General features: G+C 36.0%; 1 protein-coding gene across 1 annotated transcript in view; it reads left to right on the plus strand.

The window, feature by feature from the left end:
- Atp13a4 (ATPase 13A4) overlaps positions 1 to 22,060 on the plus strand; it is a 95,954-nt gene that overhangs the window by 21,644 nt on the left and 52,250 nt on the right. Inside the window, exons 4-9 of the mRNA XM_077795541.1 lie at positions 1,973 to 2,043; positions 2,133 to 2,213; positions 3,699 to 3,768; positions 5,306 to 5,440; positions 12,088 to 12,157; positions 19,643 to 19,777. Coding sequence (XP_077651667.1) covers positions 1,973 to 2,043; positions 2,133 to 2,213; positions 3,699 to 3,768; positions 5,306 to 5,440; positions 12,088 to 12,157; positions 19,643 to 19,777 — 562 coding nt within the window. The remainder of the gene's footprint in view (positions 1 to 1,972; positions 2,044 to 2,132; positions 2,214 to 3,698; positions 3,769 to 5,305; positions 5,441 to 12,087; positions 12,158 to 19,642; positions 19,778 to 22,060) is intronic.

Genomic DNA, 22,060 nt, shown 5'->3' on the forward strand with positions numbered 1-22,060 from the left:
TCAAATATATGAAATTTAAAAAGTAGGCAACTCTTAATCTATACATCTTGAACCCCAAACTTGAGGGATTTTTAGATTTTATTTTGAGACTAACTTGAGTCTTCTATCCTTTACAAGACTGAGTTTTGAAGCCACGTGGGCTGGAGCTAAGATTCCAGCCTTGTGAGTGACATAATCACAGTGAACATTAGGCACAAAGCAAAAATGAAATTAGTGTCTGCCTTATCACAAGATGATAAGCTCTAAATGCTCAGAAATTAGTAATTAGTAATTCTATTTGCAAAATTGCAGGGAATACCAAAAAGGAAACCAAGTTATGAGACAAGAAACCTGAGGGTCCAACATGGACCATGGTAGCTAACATGCCTCAGGCTGATCACTTTTCAAATACTATTTTTCCCTTTCAATTTGCAGTGTATGAGAAAAGTATCATCCCCAATGACAGTAGGGTATGTTCTGAAATAATTCATTTTGCAACCAGTCTCATTGAAGTACATTCATTCTGTAAAATTTAAAAATATGGCATCTAACACTCTTGGTAACTATCAAATATGTGTGTGTTTGAACTTACTGAGTAGGATTACCATTCATGTGAGGTAACCTAGGTCTTAGACCTTAGAGATTTAAACTCTAGTTCTAGTTGAGATGTGGTTTAACAAAGCATTCATTTGCTCATTTAATAAAAAAATGTATTGAACATTTATTATGTACCAGCTATATGATCTTTTCAGTCTTTAACTACTCTGAAGAATCACCTCAGAAATTGTTAGAAGAAAATGGAATCCATCCATACATACAGAATTTAGAGAAAGAAACTGAAAAAGAACTTAGGGAAATTTAGTAGAAGTTCTCAAGGACACAAATATCAGAGTTGCCACAAAAGAAAGTCTTGAATACTGTTCTTCAACCTTGGCTGTACATTGGAATTACCTGCCCCAGGTACACTGCAGACAAACTAAATTAGAATCTCTTGTTATGGGTCCCAGACAGCAGCAATTTTTCAAGTTCCTCAGAAACTTCAAACAAGGAACCTGAGGTTATAACTACATCATATCAATCATATGGCTTCACATCAATATGGAAGTTCCACTGTTTTCTCTCTGTGATTGGCGAGCTCACCAGTTCATGGGAATTCAGATTCATATCTAAAGTTTCTTACACAAATCTAAAGTATGAAAGAACAATAGTGATAAGCATTAATACTCCTTTTTTTCCATTATTAACACCCTCCAAGCCTCATTTTCTGGAGCATATTTTCTTTCAATAACTTCCTCTTTCCCCTTTAGTATCTGCTGCCAGCCTAATCTTCTTTAGTGCCACTTCTTTAGGTTACTGCACAAATCTATTGCCTGTGAGAGAAGGTTCCAGATACTTCATCCTAGCCTTGAAGGCTGCTCTTAATGTAGTCTTTATTCTGCAGTTGAATAGTGCTACCCTCTTGCCTCCTCCCACTCAACTATTTGTGCACAATTTCTTTGAAATTCTCTCTTCACTTCTCATCTGAGCAAAACCTTTCCAACCCTTCACTGCTGCAGTTCAGATGTCATCTCTTCCATGGGCCCTCTGTCATCTGCCCTCTCTATATTTCTGCAACATTTTAAGAATATTTTTAAACTTAAAATATTTTCATTTCTTTGACATACACATACTAGACTATATGGCATAGTTTTCTTTTGGGAAATGTATTTTTTTCCTTATTAGGATATAAGGTAATGGAATGTAAAGACTGAGATTTTGTTATTCATATATTTATCTGTATAGTAGGCCTGTGATACATGTTGATTGATGATTTCTAATAAAAATGACATTTGTGGCGCAGGAAAGAATAGGATAAGTTTTAGAAAAGAAAATCTTAGTTCTAAGTATTTAAGTTCTATCTTTGCTTCTTTATAAATGCTTCTTTAGACACTGAATTGCTGCATATTCACCCAATCTACAAACTGGAGATTTTCTTAATACATTTTTCTTGCAGGTGAGATGCATAAAGGTGCAGAAAATGAGATATGTTTGGAATAACTTAGAAGGACAGTTCCAAAAAGTCGGGTAAGTTGTTTTGGTAAGTGCATTGAAAGAAGAAAAATGTTATCTCAAAAATGTTATTGCTAAATGCATCCTTCTCATTATTATTTTAGCTCGTTGGAAGACTGGCTCAGTTCTGCCAAGATACATCTAAAATTTGGATCAGGTCTAACAAGAGAAGAACAGGAGATTAGGTATCATGCATATTATTGTCTATTTTAGCTCAAAAGAACAGTTGGTCAAAAAAAAAAAAAGAGCTCAGTAAGTAGTTACCCTAATTGATTAATATCAGAAAAATCTGCAATGCTCTATTTAGCATTATTAAATTAAATGCTTTCACATACCTTATCTCATGCATCTTCAGAGCAACCGTGTGAGGGAGAACAGACCTCATCATCATCCCCACATAATAGATGTGAAATCTGAGGCCCAGAGAGGTTTTGATGTCCTGAAGGAGGTCGCACAGATGGGAAGAGAGAGAGAAAAAACTGAGTCCATACTTTCAACTGTAGGTTTAGCACTCTTTTCTGTTCTACATAATGCTTCTCAAGGTTACAAAAATAATAGAGTTGAGCCTATTTTGATTGTAATCAGGAAATACATATAATATCATGATAGTACAATTACACAGCAATTATGAAGCATCAGAAAAATGACATGCAAGATGTGTAGCTCTGCTGCTCCAAATCAATTACTAGGCAGAGAAGCAAGGTTTAGGAAGGGCACTGAAATGTCAAGAGTCTGTGGCTTTGAGCAAGTATTTTCTCTCTGGGCTCTAGTTTCCGAAGGATGAAAGTAGGAAAAGGATTCTATAAAGGTCTCACTGGTTCTAAATTTCTATGTATCTTACACTGCCTCCTGCCCCCTTTCTAGTACTTTCAAGATACCTAAAGACTTGCAGCATCAACATCACCTGGGAGTTTGTTAGAGATGCAGAGTCTCAGAACACATCTTGCTACTATTGAACAAGAATCTGCATTTTAATGAGATCATACAAATTATCTGTGTCTATATTAAAGTTTGAGGAGCACTACTGTAATACATTCAGCAAAGCTATTTAATCCCAGTGTCTATATGGAAGGCACAGAGAGAGTAGTTAGTGTTTTCAACAGCAAAATAACTCACAAAGTTCCATTGCTCTGCGTGATCAAAGAAGTGCATCTCAGGGTCTTCAATTGGAGGACACAGAATTTTGTGTCGAGCTATTTTTGAGAGTCCAGAACCTTCCTACTCACATTAAAACATGATACAGAATCTCAGGAACTTTTGACTAAGAGGAATAAAATAAGGAAAGCATTTCCTTACCACTAAAACTATTCTGTCTTAGTGATCTCCCTCTTCTACTTTCATGGGAAGAGACAGAGTTGAAAAGATGCTAATCGTGAAACTAACTTGAACCAGATAATGGGTGTTAGGAAATACACAAATTTCCACTTGTGGAAATATTTAGACGTTGGGGAGATAGTAGTTCAATAGAAGCAAGATGATTATGTTTATTATTTTTGCACTTGGGAGCCTTCTGTTATTTTGAGCTGGGTGGGAGAGTTACAGAATAAGATAGGCTTATGTTGATGCCAGAAGTGAGAAAGGGGTCATAAAATAGGCCTTTTTTGAATGGGCAGGGAATGAGCTTCCTTTTCCTTATTAGTGACTGGCCGACCTGTGATCTCTCCCTGTAGGAGGCTAATATGTGGGCCTAATACTATTGATGTTGAAATCACACCTATTTGGAAACTGCTCATCAAGGAGGTAATTTCTCCAGGATTTTCTCTTTGCATTAGACAGGAAACAAAGAGGTAATATTCTGGTCAAGCAATCAGGAGTGCTGCTTGTTAATAAGTAGCCATAAGTGGGAGATATTTTTTAAACATCAGGCATAGTTTCTTCAGATCTCTCATCTACCCTTTTCTTTAAGTTCCTCTTTTGCACATTGCCTGGTATAATATTAGGCTGTGATGCTTGTTCGTCTACTTATTATTTGATGACTGGATAAATATGGTTTTCTTTTCTTTTTTTCTTTCTTAATTCAATGCTGCCTAGCCTGTTTCAACTTTGTGAAACTAAAATTATATGTATTATGTACATATAAAATATACAAATTCTATATAAATAAATATGTTTATGTAGCACATATTTAGAAAAACCAATCATTTTCTTAGGCAACGTATACAATTTCCTCAATGTCCAAAATTATAGGGAGAAAGAAAGCATCTGTTCAGTTCTACTGATCTCAATGTATATGTAAGAGACAAAGAAGAACTTGACCTTCATTTGCCACGTTTAATTTTTTTCTCTTGAATCCTATCTGGGCTTATCATTTTTCAAACCATAACCATATAGTAGTACTGTGGGTCTTACCCTGTACTCCACCTCCAATTATCCTTGCCTTAAAAAAATAGGTTACTAAATTCAGCTGGATATTTTCAGTGAAGTTTTGAGCATGAAAGAAAGCAAAACAAACTGGTAGGAAAAGTTCTATGTGTTTCATCCCCAACCTGAAGCAAGGATTACCATTCTTGTTTTAGACAGATGCAAAACAACCAGAGGGAATTTGAGGAAGGGTTCCAAATGCTTTTAACCAAAGCAGGATCACAGCTATTGGGGATTATATCTATTCTCTCTGCGTGTTTTAGATGCTCAGTTGTAGCTTACTACTTTCAGCTCAGCTCTGTACATATGGGAAAACGTGGTCTTCAACTCATCCACGAATGTAAACTCTTCAATGGCTTCAAATATGGCCACTGTGATGTCCTAGAGAAGAACAGTAGACTAGAAGGTGTTTTAATTGTGCCAACCTGAATGAATCCTTCCCCTTTCTGAAGGCCAGTAAATGTAAATGGGAGATGGTGATACCTCCTCTTTACACAACTAATGTGATGGTCAGTTTGATGATACAAGAGGAACTAGTTTGTAAATTGTAAAGTGTGGCAGTGAGTAAAAGCAAGTACTCTCGGGTTAGATTGTGTGGGTTTCAGTTTTGACAGCCACAGCTGTGTGACCTTGGGCAAGTTTCTCAATACTTCAGGCTCAGTGTCTTTATCTTTGCAATGGCAATAAGTCATGACTTCTGGTTAATAAGGTAATTATGGAAATAAAAGGAGCAAATTCAGACAAAGTTGCTTAGTGCAGTGTCTGGGATATGACTACTGACTAAATATAATAAGGAAAATGACATATGATGTGGGGTGATTTATGTCATAGAGATGATTATGAAAACGGGTCAGTGAATAGCTATGTGTGAGGCCTAAATATCTCCCTTGTCTTCGTGTTTTATGTCTGCCAACAGGTTCTCAATCCATTTTACATATTTCAACTCTTCAGTGTCTGTCTGTGGTTTAGTGAAGACTATAAAGAATATGCTTTTGCCATCATAATCATGTCCGTCATTTCCATAGCTCTGACAGTGTATGACCTCAGAGAGGTGAGTTTTCCCAGTAAGCCCGTAGTCTCAGAAAGGGAGCATTAGTGCTTCATTAAAATTTTCTTGGAAAGGAGAATCATGAAATAGTCATTGCTCAGTTCATATTTGGAATTATATAATGGCCAATGCTCAACAAGTTAGTTCTTTCTCTTCCCTCACGTCCCAATCCCTAGTCTTTCAGGTTATATTTTTCCCAGTGGAAGGTGGAGAAGTCTGTTTAATATGAACTTAATTTGAATATGCCCTTTATGTTTGGTTAGTACTCATTTGTCAAAGCTCCAACTCAATCCTTAGCTTCTTCATGCCTGAAACAGGGGATCTAGGGGCTGTTGGAAGAAAAATCACATAGAACAGATTGATTAGTCACACTACAAACCCATGAGAGCCAAGCTTATCTGGGAAAGCTTTCTATACATGTCTGATCAAGGTACTCTGCCATTCTCTGAAATTGAGTTTTCAAATCCAGTCTCTCTTCAGGTTTCTGGAATGTCCATTTTCCCCATATTCCACTTTTCCTTTCATTCAGCAGATAATCTCTCATCAATCTCACATCACAAGACGATGAAAGCCTAAAATAGGAATTTGCTCAATTCCCCACTCTGCAACTATCAGATGAGCCATCTCTCCAGCTCCTGCTCTCTCTGTCCTCTCAGTGCAATGGAGGAAGTGCCCTCAGCCCCACAGTTGAGATACTGTCCTCTTCGAACTTCCTGGTGCTTATGCAGCCCATGATGACTCATTTTTTTCTGTCTCCATAAGAGTCTTCCCATCACTGCTTAGCACTCCCAAGCTTCTTCGAACTGAAAAATAAAGTTCAACCCAAACAATTCTTTATTCCTTCAGGGGCTGCTATGTCTCATCTTCTTTTACTGTAAAATTTCTTGAGTCTCTGTGCCTGCTGTCGCCATTATTCACCCTCCTCCCTCTTTTCACTCATGCTGAACTGGTTTCCTCTCACAACTCCACTTAAACAACACTGTTTAAGGTTGACACTATTAACCTAAAGCCCATAGATGGTTTTAATTTTTTTAAGTGTATTTTTGTATGTGGGAATTTTATTGCTGAGTGCTTTCAACAATGTTAATCAAAGAATGAGTGAGGAAAACAGGAGAGAGGGAAGAAGGAAGAGAAATGGAAGAAAAATTGAACAGCAATGCAATTGCAACAAAGGCCTTAGCTAATTCCAGTTCTGGGAACCAGAATCTTTCTTCAGAATCATCCTGAATCAAAGTCAGAGTGCCAGGTCATCTGTCATATACCACATTGAGGAATTATGCGATGCAACTCCCCCTAGAGACAGGTTGTGACCTCGGTGAGACAGCTTCCTAATGTCAAGAGCAACCTATGAAAGGCTTTACCAATATTCCCAGCAGCTGGGGGAATAACTGCCTCAGACCTGGAAGGGGTATCTGGGAAGCACACCATAGTAGTAGTAATTTTTAAAGAAATCTTTTAAATTAACTAGTTATTTTCCTTAATAGAAGGAGGCCATGATCCATGTGGCCATGATAAACAAAATAGTGTGAATGAAAATTAAGGACCCTTCCCATTGGAGGAACTTCCTGGAGTCCAACTCTCCTCTCAAGAGTGATCTACTAGGATCAGGTGTTCTGTATACTTTTCTCAACATTAAATGCACCCCATTAATTTGTTTTTCAAAATGGAAGTACGCTATGTACACTGTTCTGCACTTGCATTTTTTAACCTAATATATCTTGATTATCTTTTTGTATCCTCACAAGTATATTTTCTCTAGATCAACCACGGTCTTTAATGTGGTCTAATAGCTACTTAGGATAGGTACTTAGGCTGTTTCTAATCTTTTGCTACTAAACAGAGCTGCAATGAGAATCCTTGCACACATACCTTTTCTTACCTCTACATCTATATGTATATATGTACATCTCTACATATCCATATTACATATATAAATTACAAACATGTAATTTGTATTACATATAAACATGTATATAGTATATATATGCTTATATATCTATATTGATATGGAGATATAAAATTTCTGCAATTGGAATTAGTCTTGTGACAAGCTGGGTGCATTATTTTAATATATGTTGTCAAAATGCCTCTTAAAAAGCAATATCAATTTATACTCCTTTCAATTGTAGAGGAATGTTTCTTTTCCTTATCTTTGTCAATATAAATGAAATAGAATTTCATAACATTAATAGCATGTTTTTCACCATGAGTTGAGAATTTCCTCATGCTTTAAACCAATTGTGTATTTTCTACTGTGAAATATCTGTGTCCTTTGGTAACTTCTGTTGGACTGTTGTTTTGCTTTCTGATGTTATAATCCCCAGAAGGAATCTTGAAAGGAATAAAACAAAAACAAAAACATATGTTTGGATTTACATTTTTTGCCTAAAAGTTTTATCAAAAGAATATATCAGATACTAATGAGAATAGTTGGTTAGTGGAGGGGAATAAGATGGTGGAACCTTTATACTATCTGCATTTTCACATACGATTTATTTTGAGGCACACATGTTTTTTTAAAGGTCAGATAGAGGACGATCAGTCATAAAACAGAACCAAGGCCTGGGGTTTTGGCATAATGGTAGAGCGCTTGCCTAGCTTATGTGAGGCACTGGGTTTGAGTCTCAGCACCACAAATAAATAAGATAAAGGTACACTGACAACTAAATATATATATACCAGTAGTCTTAGCTACCTACTGGGAGGCTGAGGAAGGCCTTGAACTTTTGGCTCAAGTGATCCTTGCTCTTTTTTATGCAAGTGGTAGCATAATTATCTTGCTTTGTACCTTGCTAGTTTGAAAAATTATTAGTGCTGTGTCTTCAGGCTGTTGTCATGTGAGCACATGAGAGATTCTTCATTGTTTTTATAGCTGCCTATACCAACGACTTCTAAAGGAACCTGCTAAGGACTTTCAAATCTTTTTTTTTTTTTTGATGATTTGAGCAGCAGAAATTTATTTATTACATAATTTTGTAGGCTGGGAAGTCTGAGATTGAAGTCGTCCATTTATGTACACAGCAGACACTAGGCCCTTAGTTATTCAAGGACAAAGGTTATGTCTATTCAAAATGTTTTGTATGAAATGGACATTCAAATCTTTATATAATTCAATTCCAAATACTACTTTTGAGTTCCAGAATCATATACCCCACAAGCTATTTGTCATCCTTACCTTGATATCCAAAACTTACTTTAAATCCAGCACATCTGGTGAGGTACCTCACTGACCATTCAGTTGCACAAGCCAGAAATATGTTTTTTTTTCCCCCTCTCAATCATATGGCAGGTTCTACTGATTTTCCCTTATAAATGTCTCTTGGAATCATTCACTTTTCTCATCCCACCCCTATTGTGGTTCAACTTAACCATTGTTGCACATCTGGCAATATCCCCCCATCTACTATCCACCCATCCATCCTTGCTTTCCCCTAAACCACTCTCCATGTAGTAGGCTAGCTGTGGTTTAAGATGCCAAAGAGAACATGACCAGTCCCACGCTCTCAACACCAAAATGCTTCAAAGTATTTCCTTTGCTCCTCTTAGGATAAACATCTAAACCTTATTCTGGCCCTTAACGCTCTGCCTCAGAAGTACTCAAAATTCTTAGTCTCCAGAATCCTTTGTATTCTCCCCCCCACCCCTTTCCATTTTGCTTTATTTTATTTCTCTTTCCACGTTTTTTATTGGTGCATTATAGTTGTACGTAATGACGGGATTTGTAGTCACATATTCAGACATGCACACAATATAACAATATAATTTGGCCAATATCACTCCCCAGCTCTTCTCCCCTCCCTCCCTTCCACTTACCCCAGGGTCATGTTCTTCTGCTGATCTCCCTTGATCTTTATGAGACACCTCCTGTCCCACCTTTCATTTCCTTTTCCCTCTCTGGTTTCCACAAATGAGAGAAAAATAACACTCTTGACCTTCTGAGTCTGACTTATTTCACGAAACATAATGGTCTTAAGTTCTATTCTTTTTCCTACAAATGACATACTTTCATTTTTCTTTGTGGCTAAGTAAAACTCCATTGTGTATATACACCACATTTTCTTTATCTATTCATTCATCAACAGATACCTATGTTGGTTCCATAGTTTGACTGTTGTGAATTATGCTGCTATAAATACAGGTATGCATATACCACTATAGTATGATGATTTTAATTCTTTAAAATAAATACCAAGGAGTGATATGGCTGAGTCATGTGGTCATTCCACAGCTAGACTTTTGAGGAAACTCCATATTGATTTCCACAGTGGTTGTACTAATTTACAATCCCATCAGCAGTGTTAAAAAGTGCTTCTTTTTCTCCATATCCTCTCTAGCATTTATTGTTGTTTTTATTCTTGATGGCTGCCAATCTGACAGGTGTGAGATGAAATCTTAGTGTAGTTTTGATTTGCATTTCTCTAATTGCTAATGATGTTGAACACTTTTTTTAATGTTGGCCATTTGTGTTTCTTCTTTTGAGAAGTGTCTGCTTCATTCATTTACCTATTTATTAATTGAGTTATTAGGGGTTTTTTGGTGTTAAGGTTTTTGAGTTCTTTATATTTCTAGATATTAATCCTCTTTCAGAAGAGTGGCTAGTAAAGATTTTTCTCCCATTCCATAGGTTCTCTGTTCACATTCCTAATTTTTTCTTCTGCTGTGCAGAAACTTTTTAATTTGATGTTGTCCCATTTATTAACTCATGTCATTATTTCCTAAGCTTTAGGGTCCTATCAAGAAAGTCACTGACTGTTTTATATTCTTAAGAATCACTGAGGACCTCAAGGAGTTTTTATTTTTGTAGCTTGTATCTACAAATATTTATCATATTAGAAATTAAAACTCAATATTTATTAACTCATTTAAAATAGCAATATTATCTCATATTAACATAAAGGCTTTATTTTTAGAGAAAATAAGCTTATTTTCTGAAGTAGAAATAATTTAGTGATAAGAATGTTGTTCTTTCACATTTTTCCAAATCTCTTAAATGCTATAGAAGATATCTAGATTTTTATAACTGCTTTTGTGTTTAAGCTGCTGTCATATTACACATCATTCAGCCTCTAGAAAACTCCACTGTACATATGTGAAAGAATGAAATTTTAAAAGGCAATTGATATCACAGTATTATTATGAAAATAGTTGTAACTTTTCGGTCCCTGTGAGTTCTTGAAAACCGAGAGGCAGTCCCAAGTGACTCTCTGAGAACCACAGCTCCTCCTATACTTGTGACTGATGCACTTGTGTGTTTGCCTTGTCCTGATGGTTTGTATCTGCTCTTAATTCACTTCTGCCTCAATTCACCCAGCCTCTCCCTGGCTTCCTGCCTTCTAGCCCCACGAGTCTGTTCCCTGAAGCATGTTATTTTTTCTACCCACAGAACACTTGGACATGTCACCTGGATTTGTCCTTTCTTTTCATCCTCATGATTGCCCTCATTCCCCTGACTAAACAACTCCTACTCATGTCTTAGCTTCAGCATCACTTCTTTTTTGCAGTCAAGATTCTCCTTGATTCCCTTTGCCATGCATTCTCCAAAAGCACCTTATTTTTCCTTATTACTAATTATAATTATATACTTATGTATGTGATGACTTGATTAAAATGTATTTCTCTCAGTAGGTTATAAATTCCCTGATGGTTATGTTCCATTCTGTCTCATTTCTTAGCAACAGACCTGGCATTTAAAGGCTGTGCAATACATGTTTGTTAAGTGAATGCACAAATGAACAAGAGAATAAGCTAGTAGCAGAACATTCTTTGACTTGGTCCTATTCTGTTAACCATCCTTTTTTTAAAAAATATTGTTTTAGTTGTAGATGGACACTGTATCTTTATTCTATTTTTTTTATTTATTTGGTGCCAAGTATCAAAACCAATGCCTCACACATGCAAGGCAAGTGCTCAATTCCTGAGCTAAAACCCCAGCCTCCTGTTAACTATTCTTAAGCTGTATTTATCAGATTTGTAAATAATTTGAAACTTGGAGATTTAGGTACAAAATCATGATTAGAAAAGGAACCTGGTAAGTGATTGGGAACTTTAAACCCTCAGAATCAGGTGGAGGTCTTTCACACAACAATTAACAATTGTTAATTCAATATAATTAACAATATAGTTAACAATCCTTAATTCAATATAATTATATAATATTTTTCTTTTTTCTCTTTTTGTTGATTCACTCTCAGTGTCCCATACATTTCATATGTTAGAACAACAAATACTACAAGGAAATAGCAGGAACCACTCCACTCTTTATGAAGTTATAGATGAGGAACTCTGATATGGAGTTCCAAAAGCCCCAAAGCAGAAATAATGCTTAGCAACAGACCTGGCATTTAAAGGCTGCTCAATATACGTTTGTATTTACCCACTTAAGGAACTGTATATATATTTATAGTTTTGAAAAACTCTTCTGGGTGAAGAAAAGCATGTTGGGAAATTCCTTTCTGCTAAAGAACACATACTTCTTATTGCTGAAGATTCTTTTCAGGTGATTCCTTAGCTGCTCAGTCTTTTATAGTCCTTTATATTCAGCTGGCAATAAGATAGCACTCCCTTTTTGCAGAGGTTAGCACCTTTCTGTGTAATACCTGGGTCCTGTACTCAAACAAATAATCCTTTTTCTGTTTTCCCTTCCTTTGCAGCAATCTGTAAAACTCCACCATCTAGTTGAATCACATAATAGCATTACAGTCTCTGTGTGTGGGAAAAATGGTAAGTTTCATTATTTTAGATCTATGTGCTATCCATGTAGAATCAGAAAAATACTTGAATTTGTGTTTCTGGTTGTTCCTATTACTCCCATATTCATATGCATCTTTCTTGTATATTTGCTTATAGGGAGGAGGAACTTGAGGTCTTTTTGCTTTAGGAAAAAAAATCCTTGCTGATGGAAATAGAATTAACAAACTCAAAAATTGAACATCTTTATAGTGGACATTTGACAAATGTTGACATATGTATACACTGTGAAAACACGACCAACATGAGGATAATAACCCCTTCCCATAAACAGGCACTTTTCTGCTTTCTGTAATTATAGATTAACTTCCATTTAGGAAGTTAATATACAACATACAGTGTTGTATGACTTGCAGTTTTACCTTTTATAATACATTTTGGACTACTTTGGGGGGATTAATGCTCATAATTGTTTTGAGATTCATCTATTTATTAAGTGTATCAATAGTTCATTTTATTCTTGAGAGTATCCCAGCGTAAAGATATGGCAATTCATCCATCTGTATATCTGCTAGTGGACATTTAGGTTGTTGGTAGTTGGGGCAGTTACAAATGATGCTACTATGAACATTTGAGTATAGATCTTTGTATGGGCACCCGTTTTTATTTTTTGTGGGAAAATACCTACCCATGTAATGTCTAGATATGTGGTAAATAGATATTTAACATTTAAGAAGTTGCTAATTTTTTTTTCCAAAATGGTTGTGCCATTTGATGTTCTCACCAGTTCTGAATGAGAGTTTCAGTTACTCCACATTGTTGTCAAAACTTGATATGGTCAGTTTTTAAAATCTTAGCCACTTTCATGTGTGGAAGTATCTCATTGTTGTTTAGTTTGAATTTCCTTACTGACTAATGACCTGGGACATCTTTTCTATTGTTTATTTGACACTTGTATCTTTTTTGGTCAAGCATCTGTTCAAATATTTTATTATATATCAGACATATGATTCACAAATATTTTCTCTAAATCTATGACATCTTTTTATTCTCCTCACAGTATCTCTCATGGGGAGATGTTTTAATTTTTAATTGTCTACTTCATCAAATTTTTTTCTTTTGTGGATCCTACTCTTGATATCTTATCTAAGACATCTTTGCCTAATTCAGGGTCACCAATATTTTCCATAATATCTTCTAGAGTTTTATAGGTTTAGGTTTTCCATTAATTATAAAATTTGTTTTTGTTTTGGATTAAAGTTTTTGTTTTTTTTTTTTTGCAAGAGGTAGCTCCATACTTCATGCCATGTGTTGAAAAGAGTATCTTTCTCTAGTAAATTACCTTTGCACACTTGTCACTAATCAGTTGTCCATGTATGGGAGGGTCTATTTCTGGATATATATCCTAGCTTTTGTATCTGTTTGCTTGTCTGTATACCAGTGCCACATATGCCCTTTATAATAAATTTTGAAATAGGGTGATATTTCACATCTAGTTTGTTTTTTTTTTTAAGAGTTCTTTTGATGTTTTGGACCCATATCCTTTTCATATAACTTCTATAGTCAACATATTAATTTCTTTAAAATAAATGAGATTTTGATTAGAATTGTGTCTATTCCACAGATCAATTTGTCTAAAAGTATTGATTAACAAAATTGGATCTTTTGCCTTCTAAATGTGATATATTTCTCCTTTTATTTAGGTCTTTGGTTACACTCAGCAGTGTTTTGCAGTTTTCAGTACATACCTTATTTCTCAGATTTATTCTTAAGTAGCTCATATTTTTATATTATTGTGAATGTTAATGTAAATATTTAATTGTTCATTGTCTAGCCATTCCCTCATATGCACCTGCTGATCAGAAGGGGTTATTATCTTCATATTTACATACTGAAGAAGGAGCCTCTGCAGGTTTTTGCAGCTCTCCTAGGGTAGTGCTCTCTCCGATGTAGAAAATCCTGCAAACTTCTTCATCTCCATAGAATCTCCTCTGTGCTCCTACCTCAGGGAGTCCTCTGAACTGTGAGCTCCCCTTCCCTGCAAAGGGAACTGTAAACTCTTTAATAACAGTAAACTAGGCAAATGCAGACCACCTTCATTCGTTTCCCAGCTTTGTTGTTTGATGTTCACTGCCTCCAAACCGTTGTTTCATATATTTTGTATGGTTTTTGGTTGTTTCCAATGGGAAGATAAATCTTATTGTTTTTATTCCATCCTGCTTGGAAATGAATTTTCACATTTAAAAAATATTCTGATCATTTTTTTTGGTTCTAACTTATAATGATAAAATACTTTGAGCATATACAACAGTAAGAGAATATAACCATGAAGCCCCCGTACCTATCACCTAGATTAAATAATTACCAACTTGTTGAATCTTTTTTTAAAGCTGTATTACTAATTCTTTTACCCTAGATTATTCTGTAACTATTTCAAATATCATTTCATTTGAAACAGCATGCAGCTTTAGTATATAAAGACCTCTTTTTAATTCCCTTATTATTTAAAAACCCCTTCAATGTTCAAATCTGTCAGTTATATAGGCAGTGTTCAGGTTTCTTCAACTGAATCAGTGTGTATCTATACATTAATGATAGAATTTCTAACTATATTATATTATTTTGTGTACATATAAGATAATTGTAAATATGCAAAAAATATATATGTTTTAATATAAAAATATTATATATACATTTTCCAAATCAGGATTCCCATATCCTGCAATTGATTATATCTTAAGTGTATTTTAATCCACAGGTTCCCTCCTCCATATCTTATTTTTGCCTTGCAAATTTTTTGTTGAAGAAAATAAGTGATTATATATTACTTGTTAGACCTAGAGGCTTGATTATTGGCAAGAATAGTCTATGATTGGCATTGTATACTGAAAGCACATAACATCTAATTGTCATATTTTTGTAGTGTTAGCAGACATAAATGCTCATGTCTTAGGTTTATTATTTCATTAGGAGCTGCAATATATTAGGTGGAATTTTTCTGTTCTGTAAGAAAAACCACTCCCCTTAAGTATTTCAACACTCTGAGATTCAGTTTAAGCTTTCAAAATAATGGGCTGATCATCTAACATCTCCCAAAGGCTTTTAATTTTTCAGTACTATAATGTTAGACCTGGTTAGTACATTTCCATCCATTACAGTTCTTGTTCCTGTTCGCTCAAATTATTCCATTTTTAGCCATTGAGAACCTCTTCAGATTGGCTCTTGAGTTCTTTTGACATGACCTCAATAGTCATTGAGACAATCTGTTAAACTCATTTGGACAATTCGTGACCAAACCTTGACAGGTTCACTTTTCCTGGAAGTCTGTAGATACGGTGCTTAGAGACTCAATCAGTGTTAGGAGTGTCCATTTTTATGGGGTGAGTCACTGTTGGTGGACCTTTTCAGAAGACATTTTTAGTAAGTGATTTTTTAAGAATAAAATGCAAGTTAAATAAAATATGAGTTCACACTGACATTTTCAATTCTAGTTTAGAACTATAGAATTTTTTTTAAATTTTTTATTGATTGTATTCATGTTTCCCCTTCTTCTATATTAAAAGTGTTTATTCTCAGTGACGGGAACAAATTGGTCATTTGCTTTGTCCTATTATATACAATAATCTTAGAAAAACAAACCAAAACACTCAACATCAATATGATTCCTAAAACAACTTAAGATACTTACAGATTCTTTCTCACTGCTTTTGTGATATTTCATTAGAAATGTACAAATTATATATTTTTTTAAAAAATTATGGTTTAAATCACTCAAAATAGTTCTTGGTATGTGTATTTAGGCTAACAATTTGATAGAATCATTTAAAAAATATTTTTAGTTGTATATGGACGCAATATCTTTATTTTATTTATTTATTTTTATGTGGTGCTGAGGATCAAACCCAGTGTCTCACACATGCTATGCAAGCATTCTACCACTAAGCCAAAACCACAGCCCTGAAAGGATCATTTTGCTCATTTTACTTTAGTGTTGACTTTTCAAATTTATTTTTGTATTATCATGTATAAATAATATGCAAAATATCCTCAGGGTTAGAAAGTCAAATCCATAAGAAAGATGATATTCAAGGGAGTCTAGCTTCTTCCCCTATTCTCTCTGCCTTGTGTCTTCATTCTCTATAATAATTGATAAGTTGATAAATAATTTGATAAATTATTATTCTCTGTAATAATTGATATGATAAATACCATATTTCTGTTTGTTTTCTACTTATTCTTATATCTAAAAATAGTCAAATTGCATATGAAAATATTAGTTGATATAATACATACAAAACAAGATATATAAATTTATATTGCCATTATTTTAGGTAAACAAAGGAAGAGAAAACATACTTAACCATTTTTCCTGTTGGTACTTTACATGTTTAACTGTTCCCAGGTCTTTTAATAGCAATGTATGTACGTATTCTTCATTTGTTATTTCAGCATTGCACTCTTTTGTGTGGAGGAACTGATAATTCAGTTGGTGCTGTGTTGAAGAACTTTTAGCCTTTTACTATTATAAATGTTGCTGAAATAAAAATACTAATGCATATATTGTTTTATATTTTTTTTACTATATCTTTGGTATACATTAAAGAACAAATGCATGTGTAATTTGGCTAGACCTATATTGCCAGATTGCATTTACACCAGAAATGTGTGAGTGCCTGTTTCCTCATAGCCTTGCCAACAGAACATCCTGGAAAGTTTCTATATTTTTCTACTCGAGTAGATGAGCCATGTTATCTTTTGTATATTTTCTCTACTTTTTAAAGAAATAATTTAAAACTTACAGCAAAGTTTCAAGGACAGTTCAAATAACTTTTTTTCCAGACAGTTTAAGAATAAATTGCTCATATGTGATGACTAGGATGCTAACATTGGTTAGTGTATTGTTCTTAAAGACAAGGACATTCTTCTATGTAAACAACAGTACAAACAAGAAGCTAATATTGACGCATTACTTCCAACTAACCGTCATATCCTATTCATGTTTTGCCAGCTCTTGGACAGGGATCCAAGGTCGCTGAATGCCTTTGTTTGTCATGTCTTTCTAAGATATTTCAATCTTGGCTTTTATGACCTTGATGCTTTGAATTCTGATAATTTTGTAGAATAGACTTGTCTGATGTTTCCTCCTAGTTAAATTCAGGTTATACACTTTTGTCTGGCAAATCACAGACACAAAATTGTGTTTTCACTTCTTCCTCTAAGGTGGTACATAATTTCAATTTGTTCTATTGCTGATGATGTTAACTTGGATTACTTAATTAAATGGTGTCTGCCAGGTTTCTTCTTTGTAAATATGCTCCTTTACCCTTTGTAATTAATGGTTATTTTGTTGAGAGATATTTTGAGACTACATAAATAGACCATCTTCATCAAATTTTCACCCACTAGTTTTAGTATCCATTGATATTTCTTGACTAAATTAATTACTTTGATACTTGCCAAATAGCGATTTTCTAATTTTATCTTCCTTTCCTAATTATTTAATTGCCATTTTGCTGCAAGGAAAAACTATCTTTTTCTCATTTATTTATCCATTTACTCATGTCATTATGGATTTACAAATCCCTATTTTATTTGACGGCTGTAGTTTTTTATTTTCATTGTTTGCTTGGATGTTAAAATTGTTACAGATTTAGGCAAAAGGGCTCTTTAAATTGGCTTTTTTATAATGCATCTCAGTCATTCTTTGACCATTCCCTACTTAATGGCACAGAAAATGTTCTAGATTATATGATACTTTTTTGGCCCACCCTTGTAATCACACCTCTCTCTAAGGAAACTTCATTCTTTTCAGGGGGAATTTAGAATACAAAATTTGCACACTAGGTGTTCTCTTAATATTGGGGTTTCACTGTACTTAGATGCTCTCAGAGGAAAGAACTAGAGAATATATATATAAATGAGTAGATCAGCAAATACACTGTATAAGATAGGTAGATGGACGGATAAATGTTTTTTTTTTTTTTTAAGAGAGAGGAGAGGGAGAGAGAGAGAGAGAGAGAGAGAGAGAGAGAGAGAGAGAGAGAGAGAATTTATTTATTTATTTTAGTTCTCGGCGGACACAACATCTTTGTTGGTATGTGGTGCTGAGGATCGAACCCGGGCCGCACGCATGCCAGGCGAGCGCGCTACCTCTTGAGCCACATCCCCAGCCCCGGACGGATAAATGTTTGCATATATTTATATATCCTTGCTCATTTACCCCTATATTATTTTTTTTTATTACACTGAGGTATACAATTCTTTTGTTGTTGTTCTTTTTAGTTATGCATGACAATAGAATGTATTTTGACATACATACATGGAGCATAATTCCCATTCTTGTGGTTGAACATGATGTGGAGTTACACTGGTCGTGTATTGATACAGGAACATGGGAAAGTTATGACATCTCCAATTCTAAGCCACAGGGTTCAGTGCAGTTTTCTCTCTTTCTATATTTGTAATTTCCTTCCTCAAGTGAGGAACCGCGTGCTCATTAACCTCAGCGGGTCTACTCATTTTATCAATCCTGCCTGATTGTGACAAATCTCCTGTCATTGATGATATTCACATTGCCCCTCCCCTGACTCCTATGGGGACATGTTTCCATCCTGATGACTCCAGCATCCCACAGTAGGACCCTGCTAGGCTCTGCTCTGTCAGAGTCAAGGCTCCAATACCCCATAGTGGCTGCTGCCCCACCCCATCCAGACCACTGCACGCTTACCTCCATAATGACTTTGGGATTGAATTAGGAAAGAAAGAAGTAAAGATACTCAGTCAGGCAATCAGGAAAGAAGGAAAGAAGAAGAAATGTTCACTTCTCTCATTATGACTAAAATTGAGCACCTTTTTAGACATTTAATACACCATTTGTGTTGTGTTTTATGTGTGTGAGAGAGATCTATTAATATCTAGCAATTTGTTACACACTTAATTCCTACACATCTATTTTGGCAGGGGTACTAGAGATTGAACTCAGGGGTACCCTGCCACTGAGCCACATCCCCAGCCCTATTTTATATTTTATTTAGAGATAAGGTTTCACTGAGTTGCTTAGTGACCCACTTTTGCTGAGGCTGGCTTTGAACTTGCAATCCTCTTGCCTCAGCCTCCCAAGCCATTGGTACACATCTTTTTTAGAGACACGGTCTCACTAAGTTGCTTCAGGCCTTGCTAAATTGCTGAGGCTGGCTTCAAACTCATGATCCTCTTGCCTCAGCCTCCTGAGCCGCTGGTGTTATAGGCATGTGCCACTGCACCCAGCAAAATATTAATCTGAATCCATCATTTCTTTATCTTGGCCTATTTATGTATTTTTGCCACACGAAGGTTTTGATTTTGTGTAGTTTATAAATTTTTTGGCTTTTGTTTTCACATTTTAAACCCAGGTTGAAGAATAGCCTCCATTTCAAAATGCCTTGACTGCTTTTCCATTGATCTCCAACTTAAGAGATGCGGGTTGTGTTTTTTTGTGGGAGAATAATCTGACTCGACTCTATCTCCTCACACTTTCAGCTGGAGTCCAAGAGCTGGAATCACGCTTCCTGGTGCCTGGAGATTTATTAATTTTGACAGGGAACAAGGTGCAAATGCCATGTGATGCCATTCTGATTGATGGCAGCTGTGTGGTAGATGAAGGCATGCTGACAGGTACAGTTGCATCTGCGCAGCCCTAGCCTCTGTGGGCTGTCCCAGGCTCTGCGCTACCATGGTCCCTCCTCTTCCTGTAGCTGAATAGCAATGACTCTCTGCTAAGCGCAGGCTGCTATGCTGCTTCCGAGTTCCACATGCCATGCTGAGTCCTGTTGAGGATGGATCTGGGAGTTCAAATTAAAGGAGCTCTCTATGTGCTAAGTGCAATCATTACTTTATGCATGTTATACATTTCCTTCTGGAATAAGGATTTTTACAATCCTCTCATTTTACCTTTGAAGATTGTTAGGTAAAAAGACCTATCATTAGGTCTTTCAGAATTGCCTGACTTTTAAGTTTAGTACTTTTATGTGACATATGTCTTGAGATGAACATGGAGGGTCTGAAAACCATCACTGACATCTTGAAACCCACAGGGTCAAATCTGGCCTTGACTGAATATGTTAAGAAAAGCTCATGCAGGAGCATTCAGCAAATGTACTACTTCAGAAATACACACCGAGTATTTTGGACTGACTGCATTTCAGTTTTAAATAGCATGCTAAACAGGGAGGAAACTTAGAGGTCCTTTCACCTCACAGACAAAACAACTGAGGTCCAGAGAGAAGTGACTTGCTCCAGTGGGCACTGCTTTGATTTCTCACCGTGTAACATAATAATGACATGTTGTGCTGACATTTCTGTAAGATAAAAAAGAACCATAAAGTCTTTCTCAGAGATGAAATAGGGGTCAGGGAAAGCTCATGACATATTGTAGTTCCTATTAAAGGTCATATCAAATCCATTGCTCCCACGGAGGACAGAAAGGCATGAGATGGCAACAAGAACACATCTCCCCCTCCTTTGTGAACTTACAAATAAAGGATCTGCCAAATCATGGCAGGTCAGGGTTTGTTTGTTTGTTTTTCCCCTCAAGAATCTATAATTCATAAAAAAAATCCTTAAGTGCAGGGACTTTTGCAATGCCAGGTACTGTTTTCCTATGAAAGCCATCCTTGCATATGAGAACGTAACTCTGACTTGATTCTGCTCACTCTGCTAAGACCAGCAGAAGACGTTCCGAGCTCGTTCCTCGGAATAGTCACGGTTGCTGTCACATCTTCATTCCTCATCTCAGCCCACTGTAGTCGGCTCCTCTCACCACATTGGGACTTCTTGACAATATCTCATTGACAAATCCAACGAATTCTTTCAAGTTTCCCCTCTTACTGACCTCTCCATTGCAGTTGACTCTTCTGACCATCTCTGCTTCTAAAAACTCTCTTCTCCCCAACTTTCGAAGGCACTGCTCTCTCTCCAGATTCTTCTACCATCAACCGCACCTGCTCAGCTGCTTCTCTTCCTCTGTCTCAAGTGTTGGTGTTGCTCATAAATGAGTCCTGGTCCTTCCTCTTCTCACTCTACGCTTGACTCTTAAGTAATCTTGTCTCTTTTTGTGCTTTCATTTGTATACCTATGAGCTCTGACTAAATACCTCTAGACAAGACCTCCCATCAGAACTTCAGATCCAAATAAATATCTAACTGCACACACAACATCTCAACAGGGTTATTTTTTACAGGTAGTTCCAACTCATGGTGGACCAAAGGCAATTCTTCCTCTTCTTCTGCAATCCCTACTTTGATGAATAATGCTGCCCTCTGCTCATCTCCAAAGTCAGGAATCAGGAGGCTGTTTTAAAGTCCTCTGTCCTTGTGGCCTGCCTATGTAAAAAATTCCTTCAATGTTTGTAGCTTCTTTCTTACTTCCTGACTTCTTGAACCCAGTTCTACCTTTCTATTCCCACTGCCAACTGCCATGGTTCAGAACTCATCTGCTGCAGCCGGCACTCCTGTGATTATTTCCTAGCTGGATGTCCAGCCCCGAGGTGCACCAGACTTCAACTCCTCCCCCATACTGTAGACTCCTACAGAAAACAAGAGTATGCTCTCTTAGGGTACTACTCTCCACAGTTCATCATCTCTCCATCCTCCTTCACCCACTAGTGCCTCCAGAAAAATGTTTGGGCACTTAACTATGTTACCTTTGGGATCCTGTTTAGCTCCTATGTGGCCTTCATGGCCTCTTTATCCCCGTACTCTGCACTCTAGATTGCCCAGCGTGCTTTTCCCTAATCAGGTATTTCTAGACTATTATACCATCCATGTTTGATTGGCAATGCCAATACTATTTATGTTAGGACACAAATCTTATTTGTTTACATGTCTGTCTCCTACTCTAAACTAGAGATGTCTTAATAAGTACTAAGTTTTTCTCATGTCTCCAATACCTGGGGTTGTG

This window comes from Urocitellus parryii, chromosome 2 (genome assembly GCF_045843805.1).
Source record: "Urocitellus parryii isolate mUroPar1 chromosome 2, mUroPar1.hap1, whole genome shotgun sequence".
Classification (NCBI taxonomy): Eukaryota; Metazoa; Chordata; class Mammalia; order Rodentia; family Sciuridae; genus Urocitellus; species Urocitellus parryii.